At 49.5% G+C, this 22,301-nt stretch overlaps 1 protein-coding gene across 2 annotated transcripts; it reads right to left on the bottom strand.

Moving 5' to 3' along the window:
* Nucleotides 1–606: 606 nt before the first annotated feature.
* LOC149427497 (kynurenine formamidase-like) lies at nt 607–20,748 on the bottom strand. 2 transcript variants are annotated; one of them, XM_089667963.1, is made up of 11 exons: nt 20,665–20,748; nt 18,845–18,935; nt 16,047–16,166; nt 15,676–15,790; nt 13,950–14,035; nt 13,806–13,878; nt 12,960–13,060; nt 11,426–11,504; nt 5,800–5,935; nt 4,654–4,758; nt 607–2,097 (listed from the first exon to the last, which is right to left on the bottom strand). In XM_089667963.1, the coding sequence occupies exons 1-11, from the start codon at nt 20,728–20,730 to the stop codon at nt 2,053–2,055; spliced, it is 1,017 nt and encodes a 338-aa protein (XP_089524089.1). In that variant the 5' UTR covers nt 20,731–20,748; the 3' UTR covers nt 607–2,052. The 2 variants fall into 2 exon arrangements, with proteins under 2 accessions (XP_089524089.1, XP_089524090.1); XM_089667964.1 differs by lacking the exon at nt 12,960–13,060 and having other exon boundaries at nt 13,806–14,035.
* Between the last annotated feature and the right edge of the window lie 1,553 nt (nt 20,749–22,301).

The following is a 22,301-nucleotide window of genomic DNA, read 5'->3' as shown; positions in this document are numbered from 1 at the left end:
TCCATTCTGCTCTCCACTCTCAGCACCATCCGTTCTTCTCCCATCCATTCTGCTCTCCACTCTCAGCACCATCCGTTCTTCTCCCGTCCATTCTGCTCTCCACTATCAGCACCTTCCGTTCTGCTCTCCACTCTCAGCACCATCCGTTCTTCTCCCGTCCATTCTGCTCTCCACTCTCAGCACCATCCGTTCTTCTCCCATCCATTCTGCTCTCCACTCTCAGCACCATCCGTTCTTCTCCCATCCATTCTGCTCTCCACTCTCAGCACCATCCGTTCTTCTCCCATCCATTCTGCTCTCCACTCTCAGCACCATCCGTTCTTCTCCCATCCATTCTGCTCTCCACTCTCAGCACCATCCGTTCTTCTCCCATCCATTCTGCTCTCCACTCTCAGCACTCTGTAATTCACACTCAGCACCGTGTACTCAGCACTCTGCTCTCTGCATTCTGCTCCCCACACCCAGCTCTCTGCATATCTCTGTATGCCGGCTTATTGTTGGCCCTACATACCTCCAGTTTCATTAACTACCAACTGGAGGGAATTCTTCTGAATTTGGTGCATCCACAGGGCCACTTTGTATATTATGACATCGCCGGAAATAAAATGAGCGGAAAGGTTTTATTTTCAATATACATTATTATGTTAATGAGGGGAGGGGGCAGGGAAGGCAAAGTATAAGCAGATCAAACTTCAGCTTCTTTCTAGGGGTGTTGATCACATGTGCCCCAGTATACAGTACGTCCGCCATTGATCACCCAAGTATTCGTCTCCCATTGGTCACATGCTCCCAGAATACATCTCCCATTGGTCACATGCTCCCAGAATACATCTCCCATTGGTCACATGCTCCCAGAATACGTCTTTCATTGATCACATGCTCCCAGAATACATCTCCCATTGGTCACATGCTCCCAGAATACATCTTTCATTGATCACATGCTCCCAGAATACATCTCCCATTGGTCACATGCTCCCAGAATACATCTCCCATTGGTCACATGCTCCCAGAATACATCTCCCATTGGTCACATGCTCCCAGAATACATCTCCCATTGGTCACATGCTCCCAGTATTCATCTCCCATTGATCACATGCTCCCAGTATTCGTCTCCCATTGGTCACATTGCTCCCCGTATATGTCTTCCATTGGTCACATGCTCCTAGTATTCGTCTGCCATTTATCGCATGCTCCCAGTACACGTCTCCCATTGGTCACATGCTCCCAGTATTCGTCTCCCATTGGTCACAGGCTCCCAGTATTCATCTCCCATTGGTCAAATGCTCCCAGAATACATCTCCCATTTATCACATGCTCCCAGTATACGTCTCCCATTGGTCACATGCTCCCAGTATACGTCTCCCATTGGTCACATGCTCCCAGTATATGTCTCCCATTGATCACAGGCTCCCAGTATTCATCTCATATTGATCACATGCTCCCAGTATACGTCTCCCATTGGTCACATGCTCCCAGTATTCATCTCCCATTTATCACATGCTCCCAGTATTCGTCTCCCATTGATCACATGCTCCCAGTATATGTTTCCCATTGGTCACATGCTCCTAGTATTTGTCCCCCATTGATCACATGCTCCCAGTATACGTCTCCCATTTATCACAGGCTCCCAGTATTCATCTCCCATTGGTCACATGCTCCCAGAATACATCTCCCATTGGTCACATGCTCCCAGAATACATCTTTCATTGATCACATGCTCCCAGAATACATCTCCCATTGGTCACATGCTCCCAGAATACATCTCCCATTGGTCACATGCTCCCAGAATACATCTCCCATTGGTCACATGCTCCCAGTATTCATCTCCCATTGGTCACATGCTCCCAGTATTCATCTCCCATTGGTCACATGCTCCCAGTATACATCTCCCATTGGTCACATGCTCCCAGTATTCGTCTCCCATTGATCACATGCTCCCAGTATATGTTTCCCATTGGTCACATGCTCCTAGTATACGTCTCCCATTTATCACAGACTCCCAGTATTCATCTCCCATTGATCACATGCCACCAGTATTCGCCTCCCATTGGTCTAATGATATTTGCTTCTCTTGTTCAAGATCATTTCTAGAAGGAGCTGTAAATAAAATGAAACAAATAATTACTAAAATAAACCAACATGTAACATTGCCAACGCTCAACATTCATAAAATGGCGCTCATGTCATTGTTAGCTGTCCCTGTATCTTAAAGCTCCCAGCCCCTCACACATGTGCACAGTACCTGCACTGCCAGAACCAAACTCGCCATCAGTGCCGGCACAATATGCATTCGAATGAGTTCTGCTGGTTAACCACTCACCTACCGGGGCAAGTCTTACATTTTTTTGTTGCACAAATGTTAAAATCTGCATTCACTGTAACCCTCCCCCCCCCCAAAGAAAGTATATTTTTTTCTGAAAGCAGAGGCCCCTGGAGAATAAAATAGTAGTATCAACTTTTTTGTGTTGAAAAAAACCAAAATAATATACCCAATTAAAATATAGAAGATTGGGTTGTGTCGAGTAAATCGATCCCAAACATGTCAAGTCTTAAAAATTGTGTACTCCCATTAAACTCAAAGAACTATACAATTGTCCATAGGCGACACTTCCAAAGCCTTTACAGGATATCAGTTTACAGTTCTCTCACTCCAATATTCACAAAGATACCTCATGTGAGGCGCAATTACCCCGGGTTCCCACCTAAGCGTTTTCTGCAGCATTTTACGTTTTGCCGAAATGCAGTACAGTCCATTTACCATGATTTCCTAAGGGACAGGTTCCCATCTCCGCATTTTCACCCGCTGGTCTCAGGCTATGCAGAGGAATGGGAGAGCCCGGGAACCACGGCGGGGGTAATATATGACCCATTATCAGGGTTCACAGTGCTACACTAGAGAGAGAAGGCTCTGGAATCCGGGAATCCTAATTCTTGGAATATCCTCTCCAGTTGTTGGGTTATTCCAGCTGCTAAATTGGTGCCCAGAGGTGACCTGATGCTGGAGCATCCTGGAGGTGCGTTCACGACTGAGCTGAGCGATGCTGGCCATAACTCGGGGCCACTTCCATGTCCTGGTGACATGCATTGCAGGGCATTCATTTTGAATGGCAGTTGACGCACAAAGGTGACATCCCTGTGTTGTAGCGTGTTATAATGCAGAGTAGTGTACAGGGCTGTCTTGATGCATGAGCACTGCTGGGCACTGCCCAGGGGCCCCAGGTGCATGGGGGCCCCATGATAATCTTGCATTACATCATACTTGCCGACTGTCCCTGATTTGCCGGGACAGTCATGCTTTTTACAAAGCTGTCTTGGGCAGTGTCCCAGAATCTGTACTGTGTCCTCCTGATCCCAGTATCGTGCCCTCGTGATCCCAGTACTGTGCCCTCCTGATCCCTGTACTGTGCCCTCCTGATCCCTGTACTGTGCCCTCCTGATCCCTGTACTGTGCCCTCCTGATCCCAGTAATGTGCCCTCCTGATCACAGTAATGTGCCCTCCTGATCCCAGTACTGTGCCCTCCTGATCCCTGTACTGTGCCCTCCTGATCCCTGTACTGTGCCCTCCTGATCCCAGTAATGTGCTCTCCTGACTCCCCCTGTACTGTGCCCTCCTTATCCCAGTAATGTGCCCTCTGAACTCCCCCAGTACTGTGCCCTCCTGACACCCCCAGTAGTGTGCCCTCCAGACACCCCCAGTAGTGTGCCCTCCAGACACCACCAGTAGTGTGCCCTCTAGACACCCCCAGTAGTGTGCCCTCCAGACACCCCCAGTAGTGTGCCCTCCAGACACCCCCAGTACTGTGCCCTCCAGACACCCCCAGTAGTGTGCCCTCTAGACACCCCAAGTACTTTGCCCTCCAGACACCCCTAGTACTGTGCCCTCCTGCCACCCCCAGTACTGTGCCCTCCTGCCACCCCCAGTACTGTGCCCTCCTGCCACCCCCAGTACTGTGCCCTCCTGCCACCCCCAGTACTGTGCCCTCCTGATCCCAGTAATGTGCCCTCCTAACACCCCCAGTAGTGTGTCCTCCAGACACCCCCAGTAGTGTGCCCTCCAGACACCCCCAGTACTGTGACCTCCTGATCCCAGTAATGTGCCCTCCAGACTCCCCCAGTACTGTGACCTCCTGACACCCCCAGTACTGTGCCCTCCTGATCCCAGTAATGTGCCCTCCTGACACCCCCAATACTGTGCCATCCAGACACCCCCAGTACTGTGCCCTCCTGACACCCCAAGTATTGTGCCCTCGGTACACTGCAATATCATAAATGTTTATTTTTGGGTTTAATACGGCTTTTACACAAAGCAGGAAAATAAATGGGCTCTCAGCCTCAATGATTGCTGCCATCTACAGGCAGAGAAGAAGTAGTGCAGAGGACAGCTCTGGACTGAAGGTGAGTGTTGCAGCAGAGAGTTCACCCGTCTATTATGATGTATCTAGAGAATAAATGAAAGACATTTGCTGCAAACAGCTGCGTGTGTCTGCTCTGCGGCACTCACTGACATGGTTTGGTAACAAGTAACCCAGCATGGAGGGTGTGTTGTGTAGACACATGGGGCGGGTATAGACACATGGGGTGGGTATAGACACATGGGGAGGGTATAGACACATGGGGCGGGTATAGACACATGGGGCGGGTGCAGATCTCACCTGAGTGAGAACATATCCATCCTGGGATAAGCGTTCTACGACATCAAAGTGATCCGTGTCCTCCACCCTCTGATAGGAGACGGCGAGGCCCAAATCCTTCAGACTCTGCAGAGAAAAAAATGGATGGAAAATGTCATCCAAACCTCTGTAGACGGAATTCTGAGAATCAGATTCATAAACAAAGCAGCCAGACAGTGAGCATGTTCAGACATGTCAGCAAGGACAGCCAGGCAGTGAGCATGTTCAGACATGTCAGCAAGGACAGCCAGGCAGCGAGCATGTTCAGACATGTCAGCAAGGACAGCCAGGCAGCAAGCATGTTCAAACACATCAGCAATGAGCATGTTCAGACATGTCAGCAAGGACAGCCAGGCAGCAAGCATGTTCAAACACATCAGCAATGAGCATGTTCAGACACGGCAACAATGACAGCCAGGCAGTGAGCATGTTCAGATGCATCAGCAATGACAGCCAGGCAATAAGCATGTTTAAACATGTCAGCAAAGACAGCCAGGCAGTGAGCATGTTCAGACGCATCAGCAATGACAGCCAGGCAGCGAGCATGTTCAGACACAACAATGACAGCCAGGCAGTGAGCATGTTCAGACACAACAATGACAGCCAGGCAGCGAGCATGTTCAGACACAGCAATGACAGCCAGGCAGCGAGCATGTTCAGACACAACAATGACAGCCAGGCAGTGAGCATGTTCAGACACAACAATGACAGCCAGGCAGCGAGCATGTTCAGACACAGCAATGACAGCCAGGCAGTGAGCATGTTCAGACGCATCAGCAATGACAGCCAGGCAGCGAGCATGTTCAGACACAACAATGACAGCCAGGCAGCGAGCATGTTCAGACACAACAATGACAGCCAGGCAGCGAGCATGTTCAGACATGACAGCAATGACAATCCATGCATAGCAGGGATGCACATGTGTCCTCAGGGCAGTGAGCTGCTCCAGGAGCCCCTAGTGGACAGCACTGTACACTGAGCTGTGCTGCATCCTCGGGGGTGGGGCAGCTGAGCCCTCATTAGTGCACAGCTCTCTGGGAACAGGGAATGCGCCCCCTGAAGGTGGGAATGGATTTTACTGCCCATTCCCCACATGTCCCAGAGGATGTGCTTCATACAGAGAGTTACCTGGAAATATTCCAGCGATTGTCTGTGGAACTCCGGAGAATCATGCTCAGCCACTGCAATGGTCATCTGGCAGTTGTTTGCATGGTTTTTCAGCAGTGCTGTAAGTTGTATGGGGCTATTCCTTATTGCCACCTCCCTGTGGAAGAAGAGAAGTGTCATGATCCATCCTCAGTCTGCAAAAATATATTACTCACCTGTCAGTCCAGAAACTGTGCCTAGGCTGAGATGATGTCATCCGTCTGCTGCAGGCAGGGGGAAGCATTTCCTCAGTCTCCCTTCCCTAGTGATCAGACTGTACATTGTAGAAGGAGGAGGAGTCATTTCCTCAGTCTCCCCTCCCCCAGTGATCAGACTGTACATTGTAACTTTGTAGAAGGAGGAGGAGCATTTCCTCAGCCTCCCCTCCCCCAGTGATCAGACTGTAAACTGTAACTTTGTAGAAGGAGGAGTAGACATTTCCTCAGTCTCCCCTCCCTCAGTAATCAGACTGTACATTGTAGCTTTGTAGAAGGAGGAAGAAGCATTTCCTCAGTCTCCCCTCCCCCAGTGATCAGACTGTACATTGTAACTTTGTAGAAGGAGGAGGAGTCATTTCCTCAGCCCCTCCCCCAGTGATTAGACTGTACATTGTAACTTTGTAGAAGGAGGAGTCATTTCCTCAGGCTCCCCCCCCCCAGTGATCAGACTGTACATTGTAACTTTGTAGCAAGTCACAAGGTGAGAGGCTGCGTCAGGGGCTGATCTGTGTCATGCATTTGTGAACACAGCCAAGAACTGCACAGGCACCAGGATTTACATGATTGTGTCATCTCTAAGCCGGCATCTCTGTCCAGGAAGTAGATGGTGATTCGGATGATGCCAGAACAAAGATGGTGCCATCCTTCTGGAGAGAAGATCAGGTGAAGACATTGTCAGGGGGAGTCCTGTGATCTCTGGGAGAGGGAATAAATACCTGGAAGGGTCACACTGACACATCACTCAGCATGCATGGACTTTGTATGAAAATATATATCTGATGGCAATGTCCATAGGCTTACAGAGTAGCCCCTCCCACAGCAAGGCTGATTTCAGCTTTTGGCCGGCATGTTGCAACTCCATATGAGGACAGATTCAAAGTACACTATATTGCCCCAAGTATTGGGCCGCCGGCCTCTCCACACACATGACCTTTAATGGCCCCCCAGTCTTAGTCCGTAGGGTTCAATATTAACCGTTTCAATACCCGGCAATTTTACACCTTCCTGCCCAGGCCAGTTTTCAGGTTTCAGCGCTCTCACATTTTGAATGACAATTGCGCGGTCATACAACATTGTACCCAAACTAAAATTTTATCATTTTCTTCACACAACTAGAGCTTTCTTTTGGTGGTATTTAATCACCGCTGGGGTTTTTAATTTTTGCTAAATTAACAAAAAAAGACCAAAAATTTTGAAAAAAAACCACATTTTTCTTTGTTTCTGTTATTAAAGTTTACAAATAAATAATTGTTCTTCATAAATTTAGGCCGAGATGTATTCTGCTCCATGTCTTTGGTGAAAATAACCCAAATTAGGATGTATTATTTATCTGTAGGAAAGTTATAGAGTTCACAAACTATGGGATAGATCTGAATATTGATCAATCCTGAAGTACTGACAGCCAATCTAATTTCTTGAGGTCCAAGAATGTCAGAACAGTACAGATATCCCCCAAATGTCAGAACAGTACAGATATCCCCCAAATGTCAGAACGGTACAGATATCCCCCAAATGTCAGGACGGTACAGATATCCCCCAAATGTCAGGACGGTACAGATATCCCCCAAATGTCAGGATGGTACAGATATCCCCCAAATGTCAGGACGGTACAGATATCCCCCAAATGTCAGAACGGTACAGATATCCCCCAAATGTCAGGACGGTACAGATATCCCCCAAATGTCAGGACAGTACAGATATCCCCCCAAATGTCAGAACAGTACAGATATCCCCCAAATGTCAGGACAGTACAGATATCCCCCAAATGTCAGGACAGTACAGATATCCCCCCAAATGTCAGAACAGTACAGATATCCCCCAAATGTCAGGACAGTACAGATATCCCCCAAATGTCAGAACAGTACAGAGATCCCCCAAATGTCAGAATAGTACAGATATCCCCCAAATGTCAGGACAGTACAGATATCCCCCCAAATGTCAGAACAGTACAGATATCCCCCAAATGTCAGGACAGTACAGATATCCCCCCAAATGTCAGAACAGTACAGATATCCCCCAAATGTCAGGACAGTACAGATATCCCCCAAATGTCAGGACAGGACAGATATCCCCCAAATGTCAGAACAGTACAGATATCCCCCAAATGTCAGGACAGTACAGATATCCCCAAATGACCCCTTTTTGCAGAGTAGACAGTCCGACGTACTTCATAAGAGGCATGGCGAGTTTTTTGAAGTTGTATTTTTTTGTCATAATTTTTCGGAAAATGAAAAAATGAAAAAAATTATTTTCACTATTTTTTTTTTTACATACTGCCACCAGTGCAGTACAGGGTCATCATATAACTGGCATGGCGGTTAACAAGGACACTGACTGGTGACAGTATGAAAAAAAAATATATATATATATTTTTTTTTTTTATTATATTTAATTTTTTATTACATTTTTTAAAAAATTTTTAAGATTTTTTTTTCATATTTTACTATGACCAAAGTAGTACAATGTTACCATAGTAACATTGTACTACTTTGGGGAAGTGATCAGTATTTTTTTTTTACACAATTTGCTTATAGCAAAGAATTACTTTGCTATAAGCAAGCATTTACCTGAATGAAATCGATTCATTCAGCTTTTTTTTTTTTTTTGTGCTTAGCTGTGATTTGGTCACAGCTAATCACATGACATGTGCATGTGATTAGCTGTGACCATTCACAGCTAGGCATTAGTATACAATGGATGGCATCATGAATGAAGCCATCCAATGTATACAACTGTCATGTGACCTGCTGTGATTGGTCACAGCAGGTCACATGGTACCAGCAACTGGAGCTGGTACTCGGATCTGTCATCGGCCGTGTCCAAGGTGCACGGCCGGTGACAGATCGCACTGCTGCTCCGCTCTGCATTAGCGCAAACTGCGCATGTGCGGGAGCACGCCAAATGGCGTGCACCCAGAGTGAAGAGACACATCTGAAGCCGCCAAACGGCCATTGGCCGGGCGGCTAATGGTTAAGTTGGCCCCGCCCTTTCCCCTCACATGACCTTTAATGGCCCCCCAGTCTTAGTCCGTAGGGTTCAATATTGAGTTGGCCCCGCCCTTTCCACACACATGAGCTTTAATGGCCCCCTGTCTTAGTCCGTAGGGTTCAATATTAAGTTGGCCCCGCCCTTTCCCCTCACATGACCTATAATGGCCCCCCAGTCTTAGTCCGTAGGGTTCAATATTGAGTTGGCCCCGCCCTTTGCAGCTATAACAGCTTCAACTCTTCTGGGAAGGCCGTCCACAAGGTTTAGGAGGGTGTCTATGGGAAGGTTGGACCATTCTTCCAGAAGCACATTTGTAAGGCAGGCACTGATGTCGGGGGAGGAGGCCTGGCTTACAGTCTCTGCTCTAATTCATCCCAAAGGTGTTCTATGGGGTTGAGGTCAGGACTCTGTGCAGGACAGTCAAGTTCCTCCACCCCAAACTGGCTCCTCCATGTCTTTATGGACCTTGCTTTGTGCACTGGGGGGCAGTCATGTTGGAACAGGAAGGGGAGATCCCCAAACTCTTCCCACAAAGTTGGGAGCATGAAATTGTCAAAAATGTCGCCTTAAGTGTTCCCTTCACTGGAACTAGGGGGCCAAGTCCAACCCCTGAAAAACACCCCCACACCATAATCCCCCCTCCACCAAACTTTACACTTGGCACAATGCAGTCAGGCAAGTACCGTTCTCCTGGCCACCGCCAAAACCCAGACACGTCCATTGGATTTCCAGACAGAGACGCGTGATTGGTCACTCCAGAGAACACATCTCCTCTGCTCTAGAGTCCAGTGGCGGCGTGCTTTACACCACAGCATCCGACGCTTTGCATTGCACTTGGTGATGTAAGGCTTGGATGCAGCTGCTCGGCCATGGAAACCCATTCCATGAAGCTCTCTACGCACTGTTGTTGGGCTCATCTGAAGGCCACACCAAGTTTGGAGGTCTTTAGCTATTGACTCTGCAGACAGTTGGTGACTTCTGCGCACTGTGCGCTTCAGCATGTGCTGACCCCGCCCTGTCATGTGACGTGGCCAACCACTTGGTGGCTGAGTGGTTGTTGTTCCCAATTGCTTCCACTTTGTTATAATCCCACTAACAGTTGAGCGTGGAATATTTAGTATCCAGGAAATGTCACGGATGGACTTATTGCCCAGGTGGCCACCTATCCTTTCTCCAATGTTTGTAGAAGCAGTCTGCATGCCTAGGGGCTTGATTGTATACATCTGTGTCCATGGAGGGGATTGGGACACCTGAATCACATGATATGGAGGGGATTGGAACACCTGAATCACATGATATGGAGGGGATTGGAACACCTGAATCACATGATATGGAGGGGATTGGAACACGTGAATCACATGATTGGGAGGGGATTGGAACACCTGAATCACATGATATGGAGGGGATTGGAACACCTGAATCACATGATATGGAGGGGATTGGAACACCTGAATCCCATGATTGGAGGGGATTGGAACACCTGAATCACATGATATGGAGGGGATTGGAACACCTGAATCCCATGATTGGTAGGGCGGGGACAATACTTGGGGCAATATAGTGTATCTGCAGCAGCTGTGTGAAGATTTATTTCAGAACAGACGGAACACATCGATGAATTACATTCCATTATATTTGCCTCGTCCAGGGGCGGACTGACCATTTGGGCACTGTCCGAGGGCCAGGGGTCAGTAGAGGGCCCCATGAGATGCCCCTGGTATCTTTCATAGGCTTTTTTGGGTATGGTTTGAGTGTGGTTGAGGACACAGGGGCCCCATGATCCCCTATTGCCCGGTGGCCCCATGAGTTGTCAGTCCGCCCCTGGCCTCATCCTGTTCTGGGAACACAGATGTTCTACCAAAGTAGTAAAAGCTGCTCTCTGATTGGCTGCTGCGTTTCGCCCACCATTCATAGTGAAGTAATATTAGGTTTAAGGGGCAGTTCACACTCCATGTGTTTCAGTTGCTTTTTTCTGCATCCAAAACGCACAGAAAGTCGGTGATCTGGTTGTCAGTGTCATAGTTCACATCAGGGCTGGCAGTTCCAGTAGAACAGGCTGCGTTTTTCCTGCACAGACCTGTACTGGGACACTGTGAAATGCATCGAAAATGCATCTCAACGCACATGTGCCTATTTCAATTGAAAAAGAGAGGAAAAAATGCACCAGAATGTGTCAAAAAAGCATCAAAACTGCGCATGCAGAAACGCGTCCGGAACGCATCTGGGCTGTAGTGTGAACCGGCACTAATGCACGTCAGCAATGATGATAAGTGTCAGTGCTTAGCAGCCAATCAGATTTCAGCTGTGATCAGCTTCGAGAAGTCGGTATGACAGAAGGATACATTCTGATTGGCTGTTACGGATAACTGCGCTCAGCATTAGGGAAGAAGAAACCTTCTTACTGGGACATCTTTATGGCGTCATTGACGTAGGTGTGGGTGATGGGGAGCAGGTCATACACTCCGCTGACCAGGAGGGCCCCTGGGGGGACAGATGGAGGGAGAAGAGTCAGAAAATGAAAACAATCAACCAATCAGAGATCTACAGGATCAATCAATCAATGAACGCAGGATCAATGCCAGGGCCCATCCTAAACAATTGTTCCCATTTCACACGCTGCGTTCTGATGTGTCGCAGAATATCCCACCGTATGTCAGGGTGTCGCAATGTGCTGCACTCCGCACACTCCAGTAATGGGTCACTTTGTAATATTTCAAACGAGCAAACAGTGGGGGGTGATAAGATGGAATTGGAGTGGAGGAGGGGGGGGGGGTGATAAGATTGAATTGGAGTGGAGGAGGGGGGGGTGATAAGTTGGAATTGGAGTGGAGGGGGGGGGGGGTGATAAGATGGAATTGGAGTGTGTGTGTGTTTGTGGGGCGTGATAAGATGGAACTGGAGTGGAGTGGAGGGGGGGTGAGAAGATGGAACTGGAGTGGAGTGGAGGGGGGGGTGAGAAGATGGAATTGGAGGGGGGTGATAAGATGGATCTGGAGTGAAGGGGGGTGTGAGAAGATGGAACTGGAGTGGAGTGGAGGGGGAGGGGGGTGATAGGATGGAATTGGAAGGGGGGGTGATAGGATGGAACTGGAGTGGAGGGGGGGGGGTGATAGGATGGAACAGGAGTGGAGGGGGGGGGGTGATAGGATGGAACAGGAGTGGAGGGGGGGGTGAGAAGATGGAATTGAAGGGGGGGGGTGATAAGATGGATCTGGAGTGACGGGGTGTGTGAGACGATGGAACTGGAGTGGAGTGGAGGGGTGAGAAGATGGAATTGAAGGGAGGGGGTGATAAGATGGATCTGGAGTGGAGGGGGGGGATGATAAGATGGAACTGAAGTGGAGGGGGGGGGGATGATAGGATGGAACTGGAGTGGAGGAGGGGGGGGGGTGATAGGATGGAATTGGAGAGGGGGGGGGGTGATGGGATGGAACTGGAGTGGAGGAGGGGGGGGGTGATGGGATTTAATTGGAGGGGGGGTGATGGGATGGAACTGGAGTGGAGGAGGGGGGGTGATGGAATTTAATTGGAGGGGGGGGGGTGATAGGATGGAACTGGAGTGGAGGGGGAGGGGGGTGATAAGATGGAATTGGAGGGGGGGGGGGGTGATAGGATGGAACTGGAGTGGAGGGGGGGGGGTGATAGGATGGAACAGGAGTGGAGGGGGGGGTGATAGGATGGAACAGGAGTGGAGGGGGGGTAATAGGATGGAACAGGAGTGGAGGGGGGGGGGGTGATAGGATGGAACAGGAGTGGAGGGGGGGGTGATAGGATGGAAAAGGAGTGGAGGGGGGGGTGATAGGATGGAACAGGAGTGGAGGGGGGGGGGGGGTGATGGAACTCTTTCTACAGATCTCTTGGGGGTCATCTCTGTTCTGGGTTCCCCTCCAACTTCTTATCAGGGGATAGAGATGAATATTAATGTCTGGCACTGACCTCTGATGTCCGGAGTGGCCCCCCCGCACTGTGACCAGTCTGTGCTCAGCGTCATGGCTGCCAGGTGGGCCCCGGCAGAATGTCCACACAGGTAGATGGATCTGCAGAGAACATTCCCGGATACATTTACATTTGGTTGCATTTTCAATCTGCATTTCACACTACTGGGGCCCATTGTCTGTACTTTATACTATTGGGGGGCCCTTGTCTGCACTTTATACTATTGGGGGCCCCTTGTCTGCACTTTATACTATTGGGGGCCCCATGTCTGCACTTTAAACTATTGGGGGCCCCTTGTCAGCACTTTATACTATTGGGGGCCCCTTGTCAGCACTTTATACTATGGGGGCCACTTGTCTGCACTTTATACTATGGGGGCCCCTTGTCTGCACTTTATACTATTGGGGGCCCCTTGTCAGCACTTTATACTATTGGGGCCCCTTGTCTGCACTATAAAATACCAAGGCCATCTAGAGGCCATAATTAGGTGTTTTCTTCATTTCCTGATTGAGGCATTTCAGGAAAATACCACATTATGGCCACTAGATGGCGCTGACGATTACAGGAAATCGGTCAATCACAGGAATGATGGGTGACAGTCACAGAAGCAGTTTTTCATACATCGACCCCTCAGATCTGACCGATTTCATTACATTTGGTTGTGAACGATCCATACAAAGAAGCCGCTACAGTTCATGACCTCCTCCGCGATATCGATCGTTCTGTCATTGGATACAATGTATCTCATCGATCAATCCTCCTCTCCGGTGACATTTTCCTTCCTTACATAAAAATCTTAAACAAACAATTTATGAAGTAGAAGTAAAGAGTTTGCAGGAAACGTACGTGATCTGCGGGAAGCGTTGAAGAACGGCGACGATGCTGCGTCTGACCTGCGACACCATGAGGTCCATGTCACCTGAGAGAACGACACCAAGTCAGAATATTGCGAGGGGTCCGGAAGACGATCGATTTGATTTCCGCTCTCACCTCCAGGAGCGATATCGTAATCCATCGCCATCACTGCAATACCATGAGACACCAGCGGGGGCGCCGCAAATCCCGACTCCTCCTTACTAACCACAGAAGAGAAAAAAGTCAGAGAAGGATTTATTGATGTTGGTTGCTTCAGGGGGATCTATTGATGCTGAGGGGGAGAGGAGGGTCTATTGTTGCTGGGAGAGATCTACTGTTGATGGAGGGGTCTATTGTTTCTGGATGGTCTATTGATGCTTGCTGCTGGAAGATCTAAATTGCTGTCAGGGGTCTATTGTTGCTGGTGGGGGATTTATTGTTGCCGGGGGGTATAATTATTCCCAAGAGATACTGTTTTTGAAGGGGTCTATTGTTTCTGAATGCTTAGGGGTTATAAGTTGCTAGCAGTAGTCTATTGTTGCTGGGGGTATTTTGCTGCAAAGCATTTATTGTTGCTGGGGGGGTCTGTTTTTGCCGGGGGTATAATTATTCCCAAGAGATACTGTTTTTGGAAGGGTCTATTGTTTCTGAATGCTGGGGGGTTATAAGTTGCTGGCAGTGGTCTATTGTTGCTGCTGGTATTTTGTTGAAACATATTTATTGTTGCTGGGGGGGGGGTATAATGTTTCAAGACATCTATTGTTGCTGGGGTGGATCTATTGTTGCTGGGGTATTTTGTTGAAAGGCACCTATTGTTGCTGGGGGGGTGTCTATTCTACTGTTGCTGGGTAAGATCTACTGTTGAGAGAAGGGTCTATTGTTTCTGGATGCTGGAGGGTTTATTGATGCTTGCTGCTAGAAGATCTGAATTGTTGGGTCTATTGTTGCTGATGGAGGATATATTGCTGGGGGAGTCTCCATTGGTGGCAAGAGATCTATGGTTGAGGGAGGGGCCTATTTTTGCTGAATGCTGGGGGATCTAAGTTGCTGGCAAGTGTCTATTGTTTCTGGGCTGGATCTATTATTGCTGGGAAAGGAAGGGGAGTATTTTGTTTCAAGGCATCTATTGTTGCTGGGGTGGATTTATTGTTGCTATTTTTCTGTTGAAAGTAATCTATTGTTGCTGGGAGGGTCTATTCTATTGTGCTGGAAGAGATCTACTGTTGCGGGAGTGGTCTATTGTTTTTGGATGCTGGGGGGGTCTAAGTTGCTGGCAGGACTCTATTGTTGCTGGGAAAGGGAGGGGGGTATTTTGTTTCAAGTCATCTGTTGTTGCTGGGGGAGGGGGGTCAATTGTTGCTGGGGTTTTTTCTGTTGAAAGTCATCTTTTGTTGCTGGCGGAGGGGGTCTATTGTTGCTGTGAGAGATCTACTGTTGAGGGAGGGGTCTATTGTTTTTGGATGCTGGAGGGTCTATTGAAGCGTGCTGCTGGAAGGTCTATATTGCTGGCAGGGATCTATTGTTGCTGAGAGATCTACTATTGAGGAGGGGGCCTATTGTTGCTGGGAGATCTAAGTTGCTGTCAGAAGGTCTATTGTTGCTGAGGTGGATCTATTGTTGCCGATGGGGGAAGTATATTTTGTTGCAAGGTATCTACTGTTGCTGCTGGGGGGTAAGTGTTGCTGGGTGCATTTTTTGAAAGGCATCTGTTGTTGCTGTGGTGGATCTATTGTTGCTGGGGGGGGGGGGTAAGCCATTTCAGTGCAGAAGAGGAGCCGGTACACCAGGAGGATGGAGTTCAGCTGGAAGAGATCCGGAGCAGCTCATTGGCTGCTACAAGTGTGACGGACAGCTTACTTACCTGAGGAACTGCCAGTATCCTCCATGAATATACACCAGCAGAGGAAACGCTGGAAGGCGGAGCCTGTGGTCACCGGGGGGGTCGGATTTCTGACTTCCAGAAATCATCGGCTTCCCTGGAAATGACAGAAAAGCACTAGTCTCTGTAATGGAGGGGAGGGGGGAGGTGTTTGTAGTCCAAATCAGAGCAGCCTAGGGTGACAACACTGCTCCTCCATAGGCAGAGTATAGTGAGCGTTGTCACCCTAAGACAGGAAGTATGTTACTGGCAGGATCACCAGGTGAAAACAAAGGAAAACTAATGCAGCCGCCACATCTGCTAATAGAAGTTTTGTGGTTTCAATTCACTGGAAGTCCTGGAACATGTGTCACCTTTGTCTCTGGAGGTGTGTGATGTCAGCTCCGGGAGGTACATGTCCATCTTCTCACTCTCCCGGTCTCCATATTGGATATTCAGCGCAGGGTGTGTCACCGCCCGGGCCATCCGTGTTCCTGCCGGACACATGGTACAATCAGAGGACATGTGATAGGACAGGTGACTGCAGGATGATGGCCTATCCTGACAGGTGACAACCGGAGACCTATCAGTGGGCCGTCTGGAAGGATGGATGAGAGAGCGTGTGATATGTGCGGCGTACATGTGATATGTGCACGACATACGTGTGATATGTGCGTCGTACGTGTGATATGTGAAGGACATATGTGTGATGTGTGCACAACATATGTGTGATATGTGTGAGGCATACGTGTGATATGTGCACGACATACGTGTGATATGCGTGACGTACGTGTGAAATGTGCACAACATACGTGTGATATGCACAACATACGTGTGATATGTGCGACGTATGTGTGATATGTGCGCAACGTATGTGTGATATGTGCGCAATGTATGTGTGATATGTGTGAGGCATACGTGTGATATGTGCAGTGTATGTGTGATATGTACGCGGCATACGTGTGATATGTGCAGTGTATGTGTGATATGTGTGCGACGTACGTGTGATATGTGTAGTGTATGCGTGCTACGTACCTGTGATATGTGTGCAAACTACGTGTGATATGTGCTGTGTATGTGTAATATGTGCGTGATGTACGTGTGATATGTGTGCAACGTACGTGTGATATCTGTAGTGTATGTGTGCGACATACGTGTGATATGTGTGCGAAGTATGTGTGATATATGCGCGGTGTATGTGTGTAGTGTATGTGTGATATGTGTGCGACGTATGCGTGATATGTGTAGTGTATGTTTGATATGTGCGTGGTGTACATGTGATATGTGCACTATATTGGCATTGTATGTGTATTGTATGGCGTTGATTGTGCAACGCAGTGTATATGCAGTATATGTGCAGTGTATGTGCGGTACGTGTGTGGTGTGCAGTATGTACGACATGGGGGGGGTGTGCAGTATATGTGTGGCAATGTGTGGTGATGTGCAGTGTCTGTGCCATATATATGCAGTGTATATGTGGTATGTGCATGTTATATGGGCACTGTACGTGTGACGTGTGCAGTACAGGGGTGAACTGACCATTTGGAAACTCCGGCACTGCCCAAGGGCCCAGGGTCAGTAGGGGGCCCCATGAGATGCCCCTGGTACCTTTTTCATAGGCTTTTTTGAGTGTGGGTGAGGACACAGGGGCCCCATGATCCCCTATTGCCCGGGGGCCCCATGAGTTGTCAGTCCACCCCTGGTGCAGTACATGTGTGGTGATATGCGTTGTATGTGCGATAGTTTATTAGACATGTGAGCAGCAATGTTGTCAGGCGCAGTTTGTGGAAAGGCAATGTAGGCAGCAGCAGAGGGCAGCTCACTCTCGGGGTTCCCCTCCATATATACACCATCAGGGCTGTACAGAGCGCGCTGTCAGGGGCGTTACTTTGCTGCACGCAGTAAATGACAATCCTCACCTTGTAAAACCATTTACAATAGAAATGAAAGGCAAAACCTTTTCTCCCTGTATGATAAGTGATCACATTCTCTCTGTTCTCAGCTGCATAAGAGCTGGGGGAGGAGAAACAGCAGCACACTGAGCTCCCCAGTGAATGGCTGTGCGGGGGGAGGGGAGGGGAGGCGTGTCAGGACACGTCTGATGATTGGAGGAGAGCAGGCTGAGTTCCCAGCACAGCTAGAGAACTGACCACATTGAGCTCTCATGCCTAGTGTGGTCAGTTTTTAGAGGGAGTGGCAGGAACACCAGGGCTTCCACACAGGAGACTGCATCATAGCAGTCCACGGTACAGCCGGCGCAGAGCGGGGGAGGAAATGTTGGCATTACATATTGGCGTTACAAACTGCTTTGATACAATGCATGTTGACGCAACGCGCGAGGACGTCGCGCACCGCCTGGCTCCACTCCAGTCCACCTGCTCTGTGAGAGAACCTTCTCCCCTCCCCCGGGGCTACTGACCTCCCGGGCTAAGGGTTGGAAATGACCAGTGCTACCAGTACTGGGGAATTATCAGTTCTCACTGGGAGGACTGGTGTCAGAAGGCGGGGCCCAGTGACTGGTGTCAGAGGGTGGGACTGGTGTCAGAAGGCGGGGCCCAGTGACTGATGTCAGAAGGCGGGCCCAGTGACTGGTGTCAGAAGGCGGGGCCCCGTGACTGGTGTCAGACTGTGGGACTGGTGTCAAAAGGTGGTGCCCTGTGACTGGTGTCAAAAGGTAGTGCCCCGTGACTGGTGTCAGAAGGCGGGGCTGCTGCTCCTGGGTGGAACTGCATTGTGTGTAATGGCTGCTGTGTCAGCAGAATCAGCTGGCTGTTATCCTGATTTACTGTGAGCCCAATAGAGGGCGCAGCATCCAATAGAAACAGTTTGTTTCGAGGTGGGGGTGGGGTTAGATCATCAGATTTCTAGCCCCACTTGGGGAGATTTTTCTTCATTTCCTGTGAGGACAGGAAGTCATTGGAAATCTCCCAAATGGGGACAAAAAAAACCCCAAGTGAGGGGTCAGAACTTCTGACAATGTTTTTTTTTTTTTTCTGATCATGGCTTCCTGCTGCAATGACAGCGGCTTGGCAGGGTGTCACGGGGACAGGAAGAGAGGAAAAATCTCCTCTGTGGGGTCACAGACAGAAATGTAACTCTTCATCACAATATCTAAACCTGAAACAATGTATGTGGGGGGAGGGGGAGGGATCGTCCCCGGGGTGTCCCTCACCTTCTCTTGTCTCCCGGACATGAGCCTCTATCACGGTGTCCTTGTCCATGCGATGGGACCAGCAACTGGGGGAGTACTGACACTCCAGATCCTGGAAACACAAAGAGCGGAACATAAAGCGGCACTCCGCACACACAAATGATTTACTGCAACTCCATCAATAAATATATATTCTGAATACAAGCTTCTCACTGGGCCCTGGTGGCAGCCTTCAGTAGTCCCGGCAGGCCCAGATCTAGGGGGGCTGGGGTGCCCCCAAGTCTCTGACAATTCTTCCACTGATCCATGAGCCAGTCTGATGGGGACAACTGATGTAAGGGGGCACTCTGATGGGGACACTGATGTAAGGGGGCACTCTGATGTAAGGGGGGACACTGATGTAAGGGGGCACTCTGATGGGGACACTGATGTAAGGGGGCACTCTGATGTAAGGGGGGACACTGATGTAAGGGGGCACTCTGATGTAAGGGGGCACTCTGATGGGGACACCTGATAAAAGGGGGCTCTCTGATGTAAGGGGGCACTCTGATGGGGACACCTGATAAAAGGGGGCTCTCTGATGTAAAGAGGTACTCTGATGGGGACACCTGATGTAAGGAGGTACTCTGATGGGGACACCTGATGTAAGGAGGTACTCCGATGGGGACACTGATGTAAGGGGGCACTCTGATGGGGACATCTGATGTAAGGGGGCACTGTGATGGGGACACCTGATGTAGGGGGGCACTCTGATGGGGACACTGATGTAAGGGGGCACTCTGATGGGGACACTGATGAAAGGGGGCACTCTGATGGGGACACTGATGAAAGGGGGCACTCTGATGGGGACACTGATGTAAGGGGGGCACTCTGATGGGGACATCTGATGTAAGGGGGGCACTCTGATGGGGACACTGATGTAAGGGGGAACTCTGATGGGGACACCTGATGTAAGGTGGGCACTCTGATGGGGACACTGATGTAAGGGGGAACTCTGATGGGGACACCTGATGTAAGGTGGGCACTCTGATGGGGACACTGATGTAAGGGGGGCACTCTGATGGGGACACTGATGTAAGGTGGGCACTCTAATGGGGATATCTGATGTAAGGGGGGCACTCTGATGGGGATATCTGATGTAAGGGGGGCACTCTGATGGGGATATCTGATGTAAGGGGGCACTCTGATGGGCAATCAAACAACGCAGCTGCATTTCAGAAACCCGCCAGCACGACACACCACCACTCGATGTGCTGCACCGCATTACAAAAGATTGCGCAGATCCAATTCCCGGACTGTGGTGGCAAGTTATTACAGTGCCTGTTAAAGTGCACTGCAATGGACTGTCCAGGGGCCGTCACCTGACAAGTAAGTGTTTGGGGGTGGCTATACCTTGTGCAAAGATTCCCCACTTCCTGTGTGGTCACCAGGACAGGAAGTGAGGGAAAATCTCCCTAAAGGGGACACAGTGAGCTAGAATACTCTGACGGTGGATCCGACCCTTCCTCGCTCTATGGAAGGCTAAAAGCAGAAAGTCTCGGCCGGCGTTGCCCTTCATTGGAGTTACACAGACAGTTGGTTTATGGTGACCAGGGGCGGACTGACCATTTGGAAACTCGGGCACTGCCCGAGGGCCCGGGGTCAGTAGGGGGCCCCATGAGATGCCCCTGGTACCTTTTTCATAGGCTTTTTTGAGTTTGGGCAAGGACACAGGGGCCCCATGATCCCCTATTGCCCAGGGGCCTCATGGGTTGTCAGTCCGCCCCTGGTGGTGACGGTATCTGTTGTCGGTGGTGTCACTGATCCATCCAGGTGTGTGGGATGGTTGGGTGTCTGCTCACCTGTCTCTCCAGCTTCCTCCAGCTTGGCCCCTCCATGCTGCCTTCAGGAGGACTCTGACCTCTCATCACAGGGCCACCCCTCCTGCAGATCTGTTCAATCAATGACACCGCCTATGTACATACCATGACACCTTCCACCACCGACCTGCCCGGACAGGAATAATGATTAACTAACGTTTTAGCTCCCACCAGAGATCCTGTTGTTGAATGTTTGGGAGATGAGGACAACGTGCCCCCCCCCCCCCCGCTCATGCCTACAGCCAGGGGCGGACTGACAACTCATGGGGCCCCCGGGTAATAGGGGATCATGGGGCCCCTGTGTCCTTGCCCAAACTCAAAAAAACCTATGAAAAAGGTACCAGGGGCATCTCATTGGGCCCCCTACTGACCCTGGGCCCTCGGGCAGTGCCCAAGTTTCCAAATGGTCAGTCCGCCCGTCTACAGCGCCCCTCCTCCGCCACCAGAGCGACTTCTGCCTCCTGCACACCCCAAAGGGCGATTTTCCCTGTATAGGAGCCGTGTGAACAGCGAGCTTTTACAAGGCATCTGCAGAGCTGTCAGCTGGCTTCGTTGAAGCTGTTAAAGCGCCCCTCAGCTCCTGTTCGGAAACGTCATACACAGATCTAATGCAGGCCATACACGGTTCGAATTCTGAACGATTTTCCATCCAAAAATCGAAAATGTCATTCGCTTGGTAATCCGATGGCGCCATCAATGATTTAAAAAATCAGCTGACCAAGTCATAAAGTTCACCCCATATAACAGGCGAAACTTCTGCTCCTTCCGGGTCACGGCTCGTTCAGAATTCGAACCGTGTATGGCCTGCATTAGATCTGTGTATTCCGGACAGGAGCTGAGGGGCGCTTTAACAGCTTCAACGAAGCCAGCTGAAAGCTCTGCAGATGCCTTGTAAAAGCTTGCTGTTCACACGGCTCCTTCACAGGGAAAATCGCCCTCTGGGGTGTGCAGGAGGCAGAAGTCGCTCTGGTGGCAGAGGAGGGGCGCTGTAGACAGGGGCAGACTGACCATTTGGAAACTTGGGCACTGCCCGAGGGCCCAGGGTCAGTAGGGGGCCCAATGAGATGTGTGCAGGAGGCAGAAGTCGCTCTGGTGGCAGAGGAGGGGCGCTGTAGACAGAGTAAATAATAATTTTTTCACATTTTGTGGGACATTGGACTTTAATTTGGGACTTTTTCTTTGGACTTTTACATATCATTTTTCACAGTTTTGATTATTTGCATTATTTTTATTGTTATTTTATGAAGAAAGTAGAACATATATTTTTTTCAAAATTTTCTGTATTTTTTCATTTATATAATAATAATAATAAAAATATATAAAAATAACAATAAAAAAACATGGCGATCAAATACAACCAAAAGAAAGCAACGTTTTGTGTGAAAAATAGGATAGAAATTTAATTTGGGCACAGTGAGGCATGCCCGTGCAACTGTCAGATAAAGTAGCACAGTGCTGAATAGCAAAAAAAATGGCCTTGTCAAGGAAGGGGGTAAAACCCCTCCAGAGGTCGAGTGTTAAGCTGTTAGCCGGCTTCAGCACTACTTGAAGCTTGTTGAAAGCCTGCTGAAGCCTGCTAGCAGCTTGCTTGGCCTGTTTCCCAAGGGCTTCAGTGAGTA

Source organism: Staurois parvus, unplaced genomic scaffold (genome assembly GCF_062004578.1).
Source record: "Staurois parvus isolate SC_StPar_1 unplaced genomic scaffold, SC_StPar_1.0 ptg003712l, whole genome shotgun sequence".
Taxonomy (NCBI): Eukaryota; Metazoa; Chordata; class Amphibia; order Anura; family Ranidae; genus Staurois; species Staurois parvus.
Note: the sequence above shows the minus strand (reverse complement) of the source record. Positions and strands in the feature narration are given on the sequence as shown.